Here is a 20,325-nt window from a genome sequence, read left to right as displayed (position 1 = left end):
TGAGAAATTCTTTGAGAATTTTCTGAAGGAACTTCCGGAGGAATTCTTCCCAAATAACTCTTGAAACAACTATCCAATCCCGAGCAGCACACATGTGGTATAGAGGTTTCTGCAACCTATATGCAACTAAATTCGGTTACATTTGAGTTGCAGCCACCAAATCGTTTCGACTTGTGCTGCTAGGGATGAACCTTAAAGAAACTTACCGAACAATTGCTGGAGACAATTCTTGAGGAATTCCGAGAGAACTTCTGGAGGAAAGACTGCAGGAACTTCCGGAGGAAATCTTAAAGAAATTTCCGGAGGAATTCTTGAAAAACTTCTGGAGAAATTCTTGAAGGAACTTCTGAAGGATGAAAAAAAGTTTTTCGCTCAGTCAAGCTGGTTGAGCGAAAAACGTACTTATCAAGAAACTTTTGGTTACTTGGGGAGGAGTTCCTGAATGAGATTCTTCCAGGAATTCGTATGGAAGCTCTCCCAAGAATTCCTTCAGAAGTTCCTCCAGGATTTCCTCCTAATGTTTCTCCAGGAATTCCTCCGGATGTTCCTCCAGGAACTCCTTTGGAAGTCTCACAAGGGATTCCTACGGATGTTCCTCCAGGAATTCCTACGTATGTTCCTCCAAGAATTCCTGGAAGTTCTTCAAGAAATTCCTACGGAAGTTCCTCCAGAAATTTCTATGGAAGTTCGTTCAGAAATTCATCCGGAAGTTCCTCCATCAATTCCTCTAGAAATTCCTCAGGAAGTTCCTCCAGGAATTCCTCAGGAAGTTCCTCCAGGAATTCCTCAGGAAGTGTCTTTAGGAATTCCTCCAAAAATTTCTAAATTCCTTCAGGAGGTCCTTTATTAGTGCTGCAGTTGCTGCAGGAGTTCCTCCCGGAGATAGACCTCCAGGATAGATCCCTCCAGAAGAACCTGCAGCAATTCCTCTTCGTAAAGCTTCTCCAAAAATGTATCGATTATATCATTCAAGAATTTCCCAAGCAATTTCTGGAGCAGCTTTCCAAGGAGTTCCTGAAGGAACTTCACGAGCAATTCTTGAAGAAACTTTTCAAATAATTCCTGTAGAAATTGCTGCAGGCTCTATCGGAGAAATTCGTGGAGTAAATTCCGGAGGAATTCCTAGGGGAACTTCTCGAGGAACTCCTTGGATAATTTTCCGAAAAAACTCCTGTAGGTACTTATGGATGCATTTTCCGAGGATTTTTTGAGAGATCTTCTGGGAGAATTATTGATCAACCTACCGAGCTCCTGCTGGAACTTCGGAGGAATTCCTAAAAAAATCAGGAAAAATTCTTGAAGGAACTTCGTAAAGAACATTTGAAGGAACTACCCTAGCAATTCCTGGAGGAAGTTTCGTAAGTATTCCTGTAAGAGTTTCCGAAAGAGTTCCTGGTCTAACGCCCATATCAGTTTTTTTTTTCAGAAATTCCTCCTGAATATCCTTCACCAATTTCTTCATAAACTCCTCCGGGTATTCCTTCAGGAATTCATCCGGAAGTTCCACCAGAAATTCTTCAGGAAGTGTCTTTAGGGATTCCTCCACCAAAAACTCCACTCCACCAGTTCCACCAAAAATTTCTAAATTCCTTCAGGATGTCCGTTATTAGTGCTGCAGTTGCTGCAGGAGTTCTTCCCGGAGATAGACCAGGAGTTTATCGGAAGTTCTTACAGGAAGTCATTCGGGAGATCCTCCAAGAAATCCTCGGAAAGTTGCTCCAGAATTTGCTCGGGAAGTTCCTTCAAATGTTCTTTGGGAAGTTCTTTCGGGAATTCTTCCAGAAATCGTTTTAGGAATTCTTCCGAAGTTTCATGAGGAATTTCTTCAAGAAGTACTTGGGAATTCTTTCGGAAGATCTCTCTGAAATTCCTCGGGAAATTCATCCGTATGTACCTGCATGCTTTTTTTCTTGAAATTCTTCCTGAAGTTCTGTGGGAAGTTCCTCCAAAAATTCGTCGGGAAGTTCCTCCCGAAGTTGCTCCATGAACCCCCGGAAGAGTCTACAAAAATTCATCCAGAAATTCTCCGAAAAGTTTCTCCAAGAATTGCTCGCGAAGTTCCTCCAGGAACTCCTTGAAAAGCTGCTCCAGGAATTGCTTGGGAAGTTCTTGAAAGAAATCCCGATCAATTATTGCAGGAACTCCACAAAGAATTCCTGAAGAAATTGCTGCAGGTTCTTCCGGAGAAACTCTTAGAGTAACATCCGGAACAGTTCATGGGGGAGCTTCTCGAGGATTTCTTGTAGAAACTTCTGGAATTCCTGAAAGAACTTCTGGTAGAATTCCTGCTGATTCTTACGGAGGTATTTCCCGAGATATTCTCGAGAAATCTTCCGAAAGAATTCCCATACACCCATCGAAGAAATTCCTCATGGAGCTTAGGAGGAACTCCTAAAGGAACTTTTGGGAGAATTCCGGATGGAACTTCCATACAAATTCCTAAAAAAAAATCCCGAAAGAACTTCCGGAGGAATTCCTGGAAGAACTTCCGAAGGAGCTTCTCTAGAAATTGTTGAAATAATTTCCGGAGGAATTCCTGTTAGAACTTTCGTAGGTATTGTGGAAGGAGCTTCCAGAGAAATTTCTGAAGAAACTTTTGGAAAAATTCAAGGAGGAACTATTGGTGGAATTACTGAAAGAACTTCCGGAGTAATTTTTTTAGGCAACTTCCGGAGGAATTTCTAGAACAACTTTCGGGGGAATTTTTGAAGGTACTTTCAAAGAATTTCTGAAATCATTTCCGGAGTAATTCCTGTAAGTACTTCCGTAGGTATTGTTGAAGGAACTTCTAGATAAATTCCTGAAGGAACTTCTGGAGGAATTCATGAAGGAACTGCCGGAGGAATTCCTGAAGCAACTTCCGTTGGAATTTCTAAAGGAACTTTTACAGGAATTCCTGAAGCAACTTCCGGAGGAACTCCTGATAATACTTCCGGAGTAATTACTTATATTATACTTTGATTATATATTGAATTTTATAATTATTGATTTTTAATAACTAATTACATAAAATTTCATGTAGGAACTTTTGGAGTAATTCCTGGATGAATTTTTGGGAGAGCTCCCGGAGAATTTTTAATGCGTAATAAGCTTACGCAGACTATCGACGTACAGAGCTACTTTAGAGAAACTACCCGGGGGACATCTGACGGTATTTTTCATGAAATTTCTGGGACAATTCCTAATACCTTCTGAGGAATTCTGGGTTTGGAGTTTGTTTAAGTTTGGGAGGAATTTTTGGGGAAATTTTCGGAGGCACTCCCTGGAGTAAATTGCCAGAGGAGACCCCGGTGAATTGCTGGAGAAATCTGTTCGGAGTTATCATTATTTCAGCTTTGCTGCGTCGCAGCATGCGTGGAATAATAAACCTGACAGTTGTGAGTGGCTTCCGTTTTAAATGGAGTACCCTTGAGACCGCGAGTGCTTTCAGTTTTGGATTCCGTGAAGATTGTTCTTAAATAATTTTGAGAAGGATAGAAAGGGACAAACGACAAATCATCGGTGATGATTTGATCGGGAAGCTATTTCCAATGTCGGATTTTCCTTGCACCTTAAGCCGGCTTCGTCAAGGTCATCGGACCAAATCTTTACTGTACGGCAAACCTGTGATAGAACAAAAGTTGTACTTGTGGTGAATGCGTCGAAGATAAAGGACATGCTAGTGGGCGAAACAGAGCACGACAGGGCCCTCCTGGGAAGCAATGTTATGACAGAGGGGGATACTTTCGTGGTTGTCGATGAATTCGTCTACCTTAGATGCTTGCTAATGTTAGTTATGAAATACGAAGGCGCTTCATCTGTGGAAGTCGGTCCTACTACGGGCTCTAGAAGAAACTGCGGTCAAAACAGATTCACGCCCACACCAAATGTGTCATGTACAAAACACTCGCAATAATGCATTTTATGAGACAGATCGAAACAGATGTTTTCTCGTGTTAATCTACTTTGACAATTAGTGGGAACCCGTTGTTTGATAATTTCGCGCTGAACTTTCCGATGGGTCCCACCATCAATTCTGCCTGTTTTACTTTTCGTCTACCAGAGTTTTAGAACAAAGTTTTTCATATGATTCTTAGAACGTCTAAGCATGAAATGCTGAAGAAAATACGAATGAAAAGTAAAACGTAACAAAACTTTATTTTGTGTTCGGACCTAACGGAATGTTCACGCGGAATCATACCAAAACAAAACATTAGAAGTAAATAATCGGGCCACCGCGAAACGTCTCATAAAATGCCTTATACGGCGTCGGCTTTTATGCGGGGAGCCGTACCACGTAAAAGATACACGTAAAAAATCGCATAAAAACGACTTTATCAAAAATCGTTTTTTTTTGCGGTTTCCTAGAGTTTCCCGACCTTTCTAAAACCGCATAAAAACGAGTAACGAAAAATCCGCGTAAATCTCAAAATCTGTGTAAAAAAGTCGCTTAAAAAGCGACCCAGTGTACAAGAGAACGGTGTGTGGCGGCGAAGAATGAATCACAAACTCGCCCAACTGTCCGGCAAACCCAGAACTCTGAAGGTGGCAAAAACTGGAAAGATACGATGGGCAGGGCATGTTGCAAGTATGCCGAGTAGCAAAGATGGTGTTTGTCACCATAACAGGGGAGGTGGGAGTAGTATGACTTCCAACGAACAATGCGCACATAATAGATGTGAGTCCTTTTAAGGACAACGGAATCCAAAACTAAATGCACTCGCATTTTCAAGGGCACCCCCTTCAGAACGAGAGCCACGCACAACTGTCATTTTTATTATTCCACGCATTCCCTAGGCTGGCTCATCTCAGAACAAATCTTTTGGGTCTTATCAAGCATAAATATATGAAACGAAAACATCGTTTTGATTTATCGCATGTGTTTATGTGCTCTAGATGTTAAAAACAGTAAGTTGGAATAAAAAAAGATATATAGTATTCTTGCATGCGAAAACAAAACTTAATTGTGGAATGATAGGTTTTAATCACTTTTTGGGATGAAATTAGGTTACGATGTGATTTTGCATGTAATATTCGAGTGCTTTGTTTTCCTTCAAACACTCAAGGTCACAAATAAGGGCTCGATGATTGAGACTTATGTTTTCACTAGTGGAGCCCTAGGATAGGATGTGCCAACTAGTCATTAAAAATCGTACCGATTTTCTGTCAAAATCGTACCGGTTGCTGATTGGGTGAAAATGACAATCGATTACTTCGATCGGCGTTATCACATTTTCAAAAGGGCAGCTTGTTGTTACCTTGGCCGTGTTGCTGGGTAATTAAATTGAAATTACCGAAAACATTCAAAAGTTTGTTTTTTACTTTTTTTGGGTAAATTGAAGTTATGCTAGACTGCAAATGATGTATGCATGATTCTCAAATGTTATGCTAATTTAAAGCACGTTTTGAAGCATCATTGACCACATTTTAACCATTTTTACTCTGAAACGCATCTAATTCCAAGTAAAAACTTGTTTCTGTTAGTTTGTACCATCTTTTACGATGAATGATGAAAGGAATTAACGAGAAAGCATCAAATTTAATAAGAAATTGTTCGGAGGATTTTGCATAAAAATGATTTGGAAGCACTGACCACCACCTCGTTGAAGCAACCGCCTGAGGAAACAACAAGGCAGTCAAAATTGAGTTGTCACATCCTATCCTAGGTGGAGCCTAAGTTTATGAATGCATCCCAACATTTTTTTTTTCAATTGTTTATATAAATATACACTATTCTTTAGGCTATTTTTTAGAGCTTTTAGACATAGCGCATTGTCTTAGGTGAACGGAATAAGGGCACAGCACGGTATAGTTTTAAGAACACTGACCACGCCAACGTTGTACTATTCGCAAGCTAAAGATTATTTGCAAGTATTTTAATCCTATTAGAATCGCCCTTCTGCATGCTTGAAAACGTGATCTAAAACTGCATGCACAACTGTTAAACTGATCCTAATTTCTGAACAACCAACCACTAAAACTTTCCATGTGTATCCTCCATCTCGTTTTAGCTCCTTCCCGACGTCCAGACTCTAGTTTGTGTGGTACACGCGAGGACCATCCACTAATCAGAACCAAACTCTTCAGCAATCCGCCCAACGGCAGAGCGCACGCGACACTTTAGATTAAGGTTCATACCCTATTGGTTCTTAAATGGATGAAAATGAACAATCGATATTAAAACCAAACATTAAAATACTACTGACAGCACTGCGTAGAAGTTGAATGGAAAAATAGAATAATCAATAGAAGCGTGTTATGAAAAGCATAAAATGTATAATAAGTTTCGTTGTGATAGCGATTCCAGAAAAATAATGTAGATGGAAGTATGAACAAGTTAGCGGTAGGATCGATGTAGCATTTACTAAAAATATGGTACTCAAAACTATACGGAAATGATAAACCATGAATGCAAGAGGATAGATGGAGCAGCAGCATTAGGCTTGAAATAACCCAAGCTTCAAGCAACCTACTAATTGCACGGCACGATTTCCGCGTTTGTGATGCCTACTGTCTATAAGCAACCTCTCCTAACCCTAAAATGACGACTCCAAGTGTGACACTAATTCCTCCCATAACCTCTAACAGATTGTTCGATTGTCGTAAAAGATTTCATTATCGAACGTTAACAAAATTACTTAAAACAATATTGTCTTTCTCCATGCAGGTCACCCGGAGTGTGCGGACTTCCTACTGATGGACTCACCGGCATTACCCGTAATACCACCGATGTACGATTACGATGACGACAGTGAAATCTGATCCACTCGCCGAAGTCACTGAACCGATATCCCAATCCTTGGCGGACTGGGAAGACTGCGCCATGTCGAAAGAAACGAGATTTGAACCAATCCATCGTGATACGGTGGAAGCGATTAGAACGAATGATATTTTTTGAATTCTCAAGCCAAGAGAATGAAACAGTCAATGATGATATTCCATTTGTTTTAAGTGATTGTGCATAATTTGTAATGCAATTTTGTCGACGGAACTAATTGGAAAAACAGAAAAAAAAGTTGAAAATACCAAAGATGTAAATATCACTGTAGTAGTTGTAATAAATTATTGACTTATACTAACGTTGGTGTAAATTTTCTATACTATATGTGTTGAAATAAAAACTCTACAAGCATGATCTGGTAAACGTTATTTTTGGAAAGAAATCATTTTGACAGAAATTAGTGACAGAATTATTGCTAATAGTTGGCTGATTCATTTCATTTATTTAGTTTACATCTAAACAGATAACAAAATTCACGGTTCAAGGCCACATTCCATCCTCGAATGCGCTCCACGCTCGCCAAGTCGTTTTGCACCTGGTCTACCCACCTCGCTCGCTGTGCTCCACGCCGTCTCGTACCTGCCGGATAGGAAGCGAACACCATCTTTGCAGGGTTGCTGTCCGGCATTCTTGCAACATGCCCTGCCCATCGTACCCTTCCGGCTTTAGCTACTTTCTGAATACTGGCTTCACCGCAGAGCTGGGCGAGCACGTGGTCCATTCTTCGCCGCCACACACCGTCTTCTTGCACACCGCCAAAGATGGTCCTGAGCACCCGCCTCTGGAATACTCCAAAAGCTTGAAAGTCCTCCTCGAGCATTGTCTAAGTTTCATGTCCGTAGAGGACTACTGGCCTTATCAGCGTCTTGTACATGACACATTTGGTGCGGTGATGAATCTTTTTTGACCGCAGTTTCTTCTGCAGCCCGTAGTAGGCCCGACTTCCACAGATGATGCGCCTTCATATTTCACGACTAACATCGTTATCAGCCGTTAGCAAGGATCCGAGGTAGACGAATTCCTCGACCACCTCGAAGGTACCCACGTCTATCGTAACACTCCTTCCCAGGCTGGCCCTGTCGTGCTCGGTTCCGTCCACAAGCATGTACTTTGTCTTCGATGCATCCACCACCACGATGCATCAGTCCAACTGTTGTTGCTTCACATTGTCCATGTCATCCACGAAACAAATAAATTGACTGGATCCGTTGAAAATTGTACCCCGGCTGTTACACCCGGCTCTCCACACGACACCTTCTAGCGCAATGTTGAATAACAGCCACGAAAGTCCATCACCTTGACTTAGTCCCCGGTGCGATTCGAACGAACTGGAGTGTTCGCCCGAAATCTTCACACAGTTTTTGCCGTACAGAAAAGATCTAGTCCGTTGTCGAGCGGCCGTCAACGAAGCCGGCTTGATAACCTACCACGAACTCATTCACTAATGGTGAAAGACGACGGAAGATGATCTGGGATATCACTTTGTAGGCGGCATTAAGGATAATGATCGCTCGAAAGTTCTCACACTCCACCTTGTCGCCTTTCTTGTAGATGCCCAAGTAACAATTAGTAGCCACAAACAGACATCATTGTCGAACTAAGGTTTAATAAAAGTATTCGTAGCTGAATAATGCATAGTATTGAATAAGAAATTGAGCAAACAATGCAGACATCAATAACCATCTACTGTTCCACTTTCAACTATATATCTGAAAAATACGTTTTTAAACGTTGCCGAAATATTTCTTTCTATTTCGAAACTCATATTGAACAATTAGCTGAGTACAAAAAACTTAAACTTGCAAAGTTTCCCCTATTCATCATGATTCATATGTTTAAATATTTTGTGTTTGAACCATTGAACAAACGCTTGAAAATTCTACTACAATCCAAGCACAACACAAGCTTATTTAGAAGTCTAATAATTGATGTTATCAGTAAACAGCATCGCTTCTGTAGATGAATCCAATGGAAACGCTGAATAAACGTTTGACAATTTGCTTATTGCAATAACAACCTGTAACGAAAATTTGTCATACCCTAATTACCTTTTCATATTTCATTCATGGATAAAACTATCTGAAACATGGAAAGATAAAACTAAAAGCTTTCAGGAAGCTTGTGCTGCCACCTACCGGCTAATAGGGAAACTGTGATAGCTGAAGTTTCGCGCACTGTATTGAGATCCACTCACAACGATTCATCTAGTCATCCGATCATCCAAAGGCATATTTTAAAACGTGCGTTTGATTATACTCGAGCAATACGGTTTGCAAGGAGGGATCGAATGCTATTATTCAAAATTTCAAAAGGAAATCTTTTAATCCTCGGTCCACCGAGTAGTCTTTTCCTACCTATGATGAGTTCCCTATACAGAGGGGTACAATAGTCCCTTTGACTATTATAATCGCATTTGACCAGAGATTGTCGATAGTATCGGACGATTAGTACGAATTGGTCGTTAAAACTTGTGAAGCGTTATCTAATAGTGAGATACCTAAAGTGTGCTAAGCAAATAAATACCGTGTAGCAACTTGAGCAGTTCTCGTGCTCAGAACAATTTGTATTTTGAAATCATCCACGTGTTTCAATAATCCACGTGTTAGGCTACAACCAGTTAGGCTCAGGAACCCCTACTCGACGTGGGGTGTCGGTGCGGACACGATTCGATGCACCCAGCCTTGAGCGGTGTTAGCTGTGGAGGTGCACCCCGTGCTTAGTCTGCCAGAGCCTTAACTCGGACTGCGAACCGACCCCGAATGCTTGGGACCTTCAGTTCAGGTCCATACGAACCCCTACAGCCTAGCAGAACGACCTTTGTCGATTCCTGTGTGCTATTTGGAGACCAACCAACACGTGCTCGAAAAGCTTAGCGTGAACTAGCGTATGCACAAAACGTCTCCACGCGCACGTCACTCGAAATTGGTCCTAGTCAGTTGTCGATCGCCTGGACACGACGTTCATCCGGCGTTTTCCACCCGAGGGTGGTCACTCAGGAAAATCTAGTCGACTAAACGCTTTTTACGCCCGTTCATCTGGCGTGCTCGAAACTGACCGAGTGCTTTTAATAGCTTCGTTTCAACCAGTGGTTTCGTCCGTGGGTTCTACCAGTGTGGGTTTAGGCGTAGTCAACTGCAAGACTGTAAGCACCAGCTATTCGAGAAAAGCGATCGCCAACGAACGACGAACCTGCCACCTACTTCGACCTAGCGACGTGGAAGCTCCTCGCCGGAGTGAAGATAAGAAGAAGAATTACGGTAGGATAGTAGTAAGGACCTCTTCCCTAAAGCTTTGTAATCCCTGAAAGAGAAAAACTCGTATTAATACAATCACACCCAGTCCTTTTTATCTAGTATCTTTGATCAAATGTTTTAATATTTCTTTTTTTCCATTTTCCGGTTAATTTGATACCAATCCGTTTGGGTTTAAAGGGTTTCCACCTGTGTACTGTGCCTGGAAGTTGGATGATGCTGATGATCGAGAGTGTTTGAACCATTTTGACCCGCCTTTAGAGAAGAGTCTCAGCCGGACTCAAACGCACGTCAGCAGTCTCCCCTGTCGCGGGAGTGGCGCATAAGCTGCTGAACGGTAGTGGGTACAAATAGCTTCGTTTCAAACCAAAGCTTTGAATAAACGTTGTACAAACGTTTTTTTTCCATTCTTTAAATTGATTTATTTAAGCGGCTAGTTTATTGGTAACATTGTAACTTTCTGCACTTTTCAATTTACTGAATTCACACAATTAATCTATTCCAATACTTACTTAAATGGGGAATAATAGACAATTTCCTGCAATAATCTGCGTTTTCCACGAAGGCAGCTAATCGTCACAATCGCCAGCAGCGTTGATGACAGCAAAAGCACCGTGAATATTACTTTGGGAATTGTCACACTGATTATATTTACCATTACGTGCAGTTCATATGTAATGGATTAAAAAACGTGAACTACATGTAGGTTGCTTATAAAACAAACTTTATCAATAAATACACAATAGCAAACTATCATATCAGAACTATAATAGTTTGCTTTCCGATGTGACATATTACCCACCACGTTCCGACACACCGTCCCGTGCGGTGGTACAGTGCGCGCTCTCGAAGTAAACAAGGGTAATTTTACCAATATTTCGCGGTCGCGGCGGTCGAAACGTACTTCGATCAGCTTATCAAGTGCAAAAGTGAGAGTGAACAGTGAAGGTTTCGCAAAAATCGCCCGAAAAACGGCTGTAAAAAGTGAAAAAGTGCATTCGCCAAGTGCTTTGTCGAACAAAACAAACAGCCATCGCCCGGCCACTTTTTCATTCAACCGTCGGTGGTGTGGGTCGCGCTGCGCCTGAAGGAGGAGAAATGGAAATAGGGAAAAAGTGCTGAAAAGTTTTGAATCCTGGAAAGTTTTCGATCGTCATCGAAGAAGTACTTCAGTGTCATTTAAAAGCGTGTGAACACAGTGCGGATCAAAAATTTTCGCACACCTGAAAAAATACGTTGAAGGGACAAAGAAGGTAAGACCGCTCCTTTTTACCTTTCTTTCGTTCTTTTAGGGTAGGTAACGGGCAACCGTTGCCAATAGTGAGTCCAACGTAAACCAACATGGCGGCCGCTAGTAGCGGCGACCCAGGCGGGTCTGTAAAACGCAGACTACCGAATTTTATGGACCCGACGAATAAATTCGGTGAGCTGACGTTTTTGCAGCTAACCGGCAAAAATGAAATCCCACTCCCGAAAAATCCGTTCGTGATCGGAAAGTCCGTAGAGGCATGTGCTGGTCAAATTGAGAATGCCAAAACTGAAGCGCAAGGGACCAAGTACACTCTAAGTGTCCGTGACCCGATTCAAGTTGCTAAGCTGCTAAAGCTAACAAAACTAATCGACGGAACTGAAATAGAAATTGCCCCACACCCGAACTTGAACGTTAGCCGGTGCGTCATCTCCTGCTATGACGTGATCCACATGGAAGAGAAAGATATTCTGGCGGAACTGACCAAGGAAAATGTCATCCGTGTCCAGCGGATCACCAAGAACGAGAACGGCCAAAGAATGAATACGCCAGCTCTGATCCTTACGTTCAATAAGACAACCTACCCGGAGTATATGAAAGTAGGCCTTCTGCGTGTTGCCACTCGTCCATACTTCCCGAATCCGATGCTCTGCTATGGATGCTTCAGCTACGGCCATACTCGCGTCCGATGCCCTGGACCGCAACGCTGCTTTAACTGTTCTGGCAATTTCCACGGGGAAGAAGAGTGCAACGAAGCATCATTCTGTCGGAATTGTAAAGGAAACCATCGACCGACCAATCGCCAGTGCCCGGTTTACAAAAAGGAAGTAGAGGTCATCAAAATTAAAGTTCGTGACAACTTAAGCTTTCCGGAGGCAAGAAAACGAGCCGAACAGCAGGCAGGAGGTAGCTATGCGCAGGCAACAGCGCAACAGAATACTTTCGAGAAAAGGCTAAAGGAGCTCGAAGCGGCCATGACACGAAAAGACCAGGAAATTTGTAAACTGCGAGAAGAAATCAGACGAAAAGATGAGCGGATAGATCAAATGCATGCGTATATCAGACAAACGAAGCAACAAGCTGTTCAAGTAAAACAGAGCCATACTAGCGAAACATCCAGCCAAGAAAAACCGCACCATAGCCATGAACAACGACCAACCTACACAACGATAGGCCCCATCACTCGATCCAGGAATAACTCCCCAGCCGTTCAGGATACAAAGCGTGGACGATCTTCGAAAAATACTTTTGCTAAACCGGCCACCTCACCAGACCCAAGTCCGCCGCCGAAAAAAACCGCCGTCACCCATGACCTCACGGAAATGGACTTCTCTAGCGAGGAGTCAGAGATACCGGAGACAAACCCTAATCAAGGTCTTCGATAGCTTTACTCCTCAACAACGCATGGACTACAATGACGACCAAAGCACGAACACGGACAATGAGCCAAATCGGTTCGGAAGCAGGGAAAGTGTAGTACCTCTTCCGACGCAAGTACGGCAGATTAAAGGAGTCATCCGGCACGTCTTACCCCAACCCGTTGATGATGATTTTATCTCCGTAGCCGATGGAAACATTGATCATACCGCGACACCGGAAACTAGGGATAGACGGCAAGGGGAAGGGGTAGCCCTTCATTGCCCTGGCCGCCGCCCTACACAATCAAATACCTTCACGACACAGAGACCCCGGGATAGACGGCAGGGGGAGGGGTAGCCCTCCTATGCCCTGGCCGCCGCCCTACACCTGCAAGCTCGAAGCACCCAGCATATACAACCGATGAAAGCGTTAATAGCGGAGCAGTTGGAAATACTACACAAAGCCTTTCCCCAGTGCCGGCTGTTGCTGGCAGATCTGGATATAACCGTGTAGTAGTTTCAGCAACGGCTGGCACTGTGGGGCAAGGCATCCCACAGGTCAGTCCTCAAGGTTCCTTTCTGCAAACAGATACTGTCTCGAAAAACCTTACAGGTCCACACCACATCACAGCAGCTCTCTCACCCGGAACAGGCCCATCCCATCGAATAAATATTACACAAAGCGCATCCCCAGTGCCGGCTGTTGTCGGTATTGGCAAAACTAGTGTAATGGTTTCGACAGCGGCTGGTACTGTGGGGCAAAGCGTCCCACAGGCAAGTCCCATTATAGTACAAACACCTGCAGAAGTTACCGCGGCAAATCTCTCTCCTACAGCCGACCCACCGACGCGGAGGGCATCCACATCATCATCCGTCACACGATCCGCCACGGATAGTCGATCCGGTGGCATTTTCGCCCTACAGTGGAACCTGCGTGGCCTCAGGGGCAATATCAGCGAATTGAAGCTTCTTATCGCTGATCTCGAGCCTTGCGTCGTTGCACTACAGGAGACCAAGGTAAATCAAACCGTTGTTGCACCAGATTTCGTGGGCAGGAACTATACATTACTTCTGGAGTCGAACAGCGTACACTACTGGCAACACGGGGTTGGCCTAGCCATCCGAGAAGGCATACCGTTTGAGCGTGTGCAGATCCAAACCACCCTGCAGCTTATCGCAGTACGCATCCACGCACCGATCCAGGTAACGGTAGTATCTATCTACATCCCGCCGAGCTCTACGCAGTGTCAGGCAGCGCTGAGTGAGCTATTCGAGCAGCTAGAGGGTCCGATGTTGCTTCTAGGGGACTTCAATGCGCACCATCTCGCATGGGGGTCTCACCAGTCGAACCCGCTTGGTCGCTTCATCGCCGAGACGACATTAACCCATCAGTTAGTGATTCTGAATGACGGCTCACATACCCGCATCGATCCGGGTACGGGCAAAACATCGGCAATTGACGTAACCATCTGTTCTGAGAGTTTGGCTCCTAGGTTTACCTGGCGAACCCTGTCGGACACGCATAATAGCGACCACCTCCCGATCATCTTATCCATTCCCGGATGGACGAACCATCGAACGACACGACAGAAGTGGCTCTACGATCAAGCTGATTGGACGTTGTACGAGCGGCTTACGGCCGAAACCATCCGGCCAGATGTCGAGTGGGACATTAACAGCTTCACCGAGAAGATACTAGCCGCAGCGACAAAATCCATCCCACGATCCAGCGGCCGAATTGGACCGAAAGCGACACCATGGTGGTGCCCCGAAGCGAAAGCAGCAATTCGACACCGACGAAAGTGTCTCCGATCCCTCCGACGCCTGCAACTATGTGAACAGGGCTATCCCGAGGCTTTGGCGAAATTCCAGGAAGCACGATCGGCGGCGCGAAAGGCGATCAGTGAGGCAAAGGAACAGTCATGGAAAAACTTTGTAGCGAAAATATCACCCAGCAGCACGACGACCGAATTGTGGCGGACAGTGAATACTCTGCGTGGTAATCGGCAACAGCGCCCGGTCGTCCTCAAACGAGTGGACGGATTCACGGATGATCCTAAAGAAGCGGCAGAAGAACTGGCGAAAGTGTATTGCGAGAGATCGGCAACTTCCATCGTTCCAGATGGCGAAAGCAGCAGCTGAACGACGGTCCATAGATTTTTCGCATCACAATGATGATGTATACAACATCGATATTACCCTGAGCGAACTTCTGTGGGCCCTCGACAAAGGGCGAAGTGTCTCAACAGGTCCAGATTCGATCGGGTACCCTCTGCTGCAACGTCTTCCGCTATCCGTAAAATCGACGCTTCTTGAGATGTTAAACGATATCTGGCGCAGTGGCGAGTTTCCCGCCAACTGGCGGAAAGCCGTCGTCATTCCTATCCCAAAACCAAACTGCCGCGATTCCGGACCGAATGCCTTCCGGCCAATCTCGCTCACCAGCTGCATGGCGAAGCTTCTCGAGCGAATTATTAATCGGCGACTGATCACCGAACTCGAATCCAGTGGACGGTTCGATAAGCGCCAACACGCTTTTCGTGCTGGACATGGTACCGATACGTACTTCGCCGAGCTTGAAAGATCGTTGCCTACTACCGACGAGCACTGCCTGATAGCATCCCTGGATTTATCGAAGGCATACGACACCACATGGCGACACGGCATCCTGCGAACTCTAAAATCTTGGCGAATACGTGGTCGGATGCTAAATTTACTGCAGAGTTTCCTCTCAGAACGCACTTTCCAGGTATCCATAGGAGGACATACGTCTCAAGAGTACCTCTTGGAGAACGGAGTACCTCAGGGTTCCGTTCTGTCCGTGACGCTGTTTCTCATCGCGATGCAGCCAATTTTCCGCGTGCTACCCGCTGGAGTTGAAATCCTTTTGTACGCTGATGACATCCTCCTCGTGGTGCGTAGAGCAAAAGAGGAAGGTTTACACCGCAGATTGCAAACCGCCGTCAAAGCTGTGGACAAATGAGCGAAAAGCGTGGGATTCTCCATATCTGCGACCAAATCACAGACGTTCTACTACAGCCCCATCGTGCGCCGAGAGCCAGAGAAAGACATCGATCGAACTCCTGGTCCGAAAACCAACCGCCTAAGGATCCTGGGTGTCACTCTGGACCAAACCCGACGTTTAAGCCGCACTGTAAAGCGTTGAACTCACGACTGCGAATCCTCCAGATGATTGGAGCGAAACTTCCACGTGGTAACCGAGCGACCCTACTGCAGGTGGGTTCGGCGCTAGTAACTGCGAAATTGATGTATGGAGTTGGACTAGTGAGCCGAGGAGGGCCGGAGACCCTGCAGACCCTCGCCCCAGCGTACAATAAAATGGTACGCTATGCTTCCGGAGCATTTGTGACCAGCCCGATTAATTCCATCATGGCCGAAGCTGGCACTCTTCCGTTTGGATTACTTGTTACACAGTCGGTAGCGCGGACGGCCATTCGAATTATGACTAAATGTTCCAACAACAGCACCCTTCCGTTGATCCGTCGGGCATCAGACCGTCTTTGCGAAATTACGGGTACAACACTCCCGTAATACGGGTACAACATTGACCAGCTTGCAAGGCAGAGTGATCGTGTCTGGCACGCACGAAGACCATCAATAGTGTGGGATGTAAAGAACTGCGTTCGAGCCGGCGCCCCGCCAAATAGAGCTATACCAGTCGTCCAAGAATTGCTCTCGACAAGATTCCGTAGTTCGACGGTGATCTACACCGATGGCTCAAAATCTGATGATGCGGTTGGAGCCGCGTTTCACACGACCGGCCTCGCAGGATCGTTCAGTCTTCCGCAAGCGTGCAGTGTCTTCTCTGCGGAGGCGTATGCAATAAAGAAAGCAGTTTTGACCCCGAATACCAATGGTGAGATAATAATTCTAACGGATTCGGCTAGTTGCCTGTTGGCATTAGAATCCGGGACATCAAAACACCCGTGGATACAGGAGATCGAAAATTTGGTGCACAATAAACTCATCCGATTTTTCTGGATCCCTGGACACGCCGGCATTAGTGGAAATACCGAGGCCGACCGACTAGCAAACGAGGCTAGGAGACAGCCTGCAATCGATATGCCCATTCCGGGCGAAGACGCTTTGAGAGCGATGAAACAGGCAATACGATGGCGATGGAACCGCCAGTGGCACGATTCTCGCGACGAGAAACTGAGAGAGATCAAGAACGATACGCTCAGATGGATGGATCAGAGCAGTCCAGCGGACCAGCGTGCACTGACCCGACTAAGAATAGGCCACACGAGACTGACCCATACATTCCTACTGAAGAAGGATCCTCCGCCAACTTGCGAGTGCTGTGGAACCATCGTTGACGTGCGACACATTATCCTCCATTGCCAGAAGTATGAGCAGCAACGACAGGACAACGACATCAACACAACTAGTCTCAGAGCTGCCCTGGGTAATGCCGACGAAGCGACGAAAAGACTGTTGCTGTTCCTGCAGCAAACCAACCTATCCAAACAGCTTTAGACGGTGGCGAAATCGAATATGACACCGCCCCACACCAGCAAACAGAATCCACCCAACGCCAACACCCCAACAAGAACAATCCAGTCGACAGCACTACACAAAGCCTTTCCCCAGTGCCGGCTGTTGCCGGTGTATCTGGAATCAATTGTGTAGTAGTTTCGGCAACGGCTGGCACTGTGGGGCACTGGCGTCCCACAGGTCAGTACTCGATCTATTCATCTGTATACAGATACTGCCTTGCCAAAATTACAGGTCACCATCAAACCGGAACTGTATTCTCGCCTGGAGGAGGACCGTAACCGAAACAAAATTACACAAAGCGCATCCCCAGTGCTGGCTGTTGTCGGTATTGGCGAACTAGTGTAATGGTTTCGACAGCAGCTAGTACTGTGGGGCAAAGCGCCCCACAGGCAAGTACAAATGTATTCATACATTTTCAGAGTTTATCGTTGCACCTTTTCCCCCAACAGTTGATCCACGTAGACGAAAGCGCTGCTACTTCACAGCTCTTGTTCAACCAGGAAGGAAGCCTTTGGCTGGTACCACCGACAAATTATCCTACCAACCGGACCGTAGAGTAGATCTCCGACTGTTTCGCTGGAATCTGCACCGTTAAATAAGATGAAGATGAAGAATAGAGAAAAGAAATGTGAAAAGAAGAGTGAGAGAAAAGTGAGACAAGACGTAGGGAAGATATTACAATGTAACACTCAAAATTGTATTGCTAAATTCGCCTTCCGACACGAATGCACTACTCTGGTGTAATGTGTCGTAAATACACAAACAAACAAACAGACATATTACACTAGCTACACTAGCATAACATCATGGAATTCCGGTTCAGCTTTTGTACGATTGTTGTTAACTTTGAAGGATAATGACCAACAATTGACTGACTTACAGCTATTTAACCAGTATTATTCAACAACGTGAGATTTATATTTCTAATTCAGCTCAGTACTATCCAAGGTGACAAATATAGCCGATAGTAAAGAGGGCTGGTAATTCAAAGGTCGATGGCATCGATACTGGTAAACTGTTTCCAATTTGTTTTTTATCTCAGCTCAATGTTTAACAACGCCTGAATTAGCGTTGCACTGTAATGAAATAAAAGGATTTGAAAACACATACTGAAACAAGCGTAATCAATAAGTTGTAAACATATATGTTTGTATATATATATAGTTGTATAACATCATGGAACTCCTGTAAAGCTTTTGTACGATTGCTGTCAACTTTAAAGCGTAATGAGTAACAATTCCATTACAGCTATTCAACCAATATTATTCAACAACGTGAGGTTTTTATTTCTTATTCAGCTTGGTACTATCCAAGGTGACAAACATAGCTGATGGTAAACAAGAGGGCTAGGGATTCTAAGGTCGTTGGATCGATACCTAAATCCTGTTCATAATTTATTTTATTTATTTTTCATCGTATCTCCAGTATGTTGAACAATGCCTTAATAAGTGTAGCAATGTTATGAAATAAAAGTACTTAGAAACACATAATCAAAAAAGCCTAATCAGTAAAAGTCGCTGACAAGTTGAATTAACATTATACCTGGTTTTTGAACAAAGTTGATGAATAAATATTGTTTTCTACTATTTATGTAAAGTTGAAGAGAGGTTTCTAGTTGTTGTTGAATAAATACTCCATTTTTGGGCGAACAATGCTGGACCAAATGTTATCATGTATGATAGTATAATTTTTAATCAACGCTGGCTGAATAAATCTGACTATACTGATGTTTATTCAACTGGCAATTGTTACTTGGGTGGGGCACATAACCCCATTGGCGAAACTAAGGAAAAATTCTAGGGGGGGCTAACTTTTTTCTATTCTTACAGTCAAACACAAAAACCTACCAAACAGCTATTTCAATACATCCAGCGACGACTTGAACAGCTCTGACATAAAAATCTAGAAATGTCGTGGGATTTCCAATAACTTTGATACGTAAAAAACTTAAGAGCTTTAGATACATATGACTTTCGAGTTTAACATATCCATTAGAAATAATTTCAAGTTATTGAGGCCTTCATGGCCGTACGATTAGCGTCGTCAATCGTCTAGACGCATGTGCTGGGGAGTATGGGTTCGATTCCCCCGGTTAGGAGGAAACTTTTCGTGATCGAAAAATTCTCCACTGGTCCACTGGGTGTTATGTGTCGTGTCCGTTGTCTCATGCTAAGTGTTTAAGTGCTCAGTCTGTACGACCTCTGGTCGAAGACGGTGTTCCTGTCTTTTTACATTTTAGTTACCTCTCCTTGAAATTTCAGGGTTTACCGAGCTTTTTTAGGATTTCAAGGATTATGGAACTTTTTATCGGATTATCAAGATAATTGGCTATTCAAAGTTTTCGGGAAAAAGCAACAACATCGCTTGAATACTTTACCAGAGAAATCTGCAGAAAGAAATGCCTTCAAAATGTTTGCTATTACAGGCATACGATAAGTTGTACTCAGCTATCACAAAATCGAAAGCTTTCTCTTGACAATCCTTTCAGAAATGCCATGCATCTTTAAGGGTTATGTTGGCAAGTCTCCTGCTCAAGTTAAACAATTGTCTTTTTCATATTGTCTAAATATTGTAGAGATGATAAGAATTTATTATTTGCAGTTACGCCCAGATATGATCATCTCTGACGTAGTCATCTCCTCCGCTGCTTTGACTTTCACTGCCTGTACTCTCAGCGCCATTTAAATGTTCTTCGTAGTGCTGCTTCCACCTTTCGATCACCACACGTTCGTCCGTCAATGTGCTCCTATCCTTATATCTGCACATTTCGGCTCACGGCACGAAGCCTTTGCGGGATGCGTTGAGCTTTTGATAGAGCTTGCGTGTTTCTTGAGAACGGCACAGCTGTTCCATCTCCTCGCACTCCACTTCTTCCAGGCGGCGTTTCTTTTCCTGAAAAAGGCGGGTCTGCTGCAGCGCGACCACCCTCTCCTCCAGAATCTGTCTGCACTCTTCGTCCAACCAATCGTTCCGTCGACTTCGTCCCACATACCCGACGTTGTTGTCCGCTGCGTCGTTAATAGCTGCTTTAACTGTATACCAGCAGTCCGCAAGAGGGGCCCCATCGAGCTCACTCTCTGCCGGCAACGCTGCCTCGAGATGCTGCGCGTATGCAGAGGTGACATCAGGTGGCTTCAGTCACTCTAGGTCGTACCGCGGCGGTCGTCGGTACCGAACATTGTTGAT

The 20,325-nt window shown here is 44.4% G+C and overlaps 1 protein-coding gene across 4 annotated transcripts in view; it reads left to right on the top strand.

The window, feature by feature from the left end:
* The window catches only part of LOC134210782 (protein vein), a 282,155-nt gene extending 275,041 nt beyond the window's left edge, over window positions 1–7,114 (top strand). For all 4 annotated transcript variants that reach the window (XR_009978861.1, XM_062687043.1, XM_062687040.1 and 1 more), the window contains one exon: window positions 6,647–7,114. Coding sequence is in view for 3 of the 4 variants with exons in the window: in XM_062687040.1 (XP_062543024.1) it covers window positions 6,647–6,741 (95 nt within the window). In the remaining variant the exon portion in view is untranslated. The remainder of the gene's footprint in view (window positions 1–6,646) is intronic.
* The last annotated feature ends 13,211 nt before the right edge of the window (window positions 7,115–20,325 follow it).

Source organism: Armigeres subalbatus, chromosome 2 (genome assembly GCF_024139115.2).
Source record: "Armigeres subalbatus isolate Guangzhou_Male chromosome 2, GZ_Asu_2, whole genome shotgun sequence".
Lineage (NCBI taxonomy): Eukaryota > Metazoa > Arthropoda > Insecta > Diptera > Culicidae > Armigeres > Armigeres subalbatus.
This window is presented reverse-complemented; position numbering and strand designations above follow the sequence as displayed.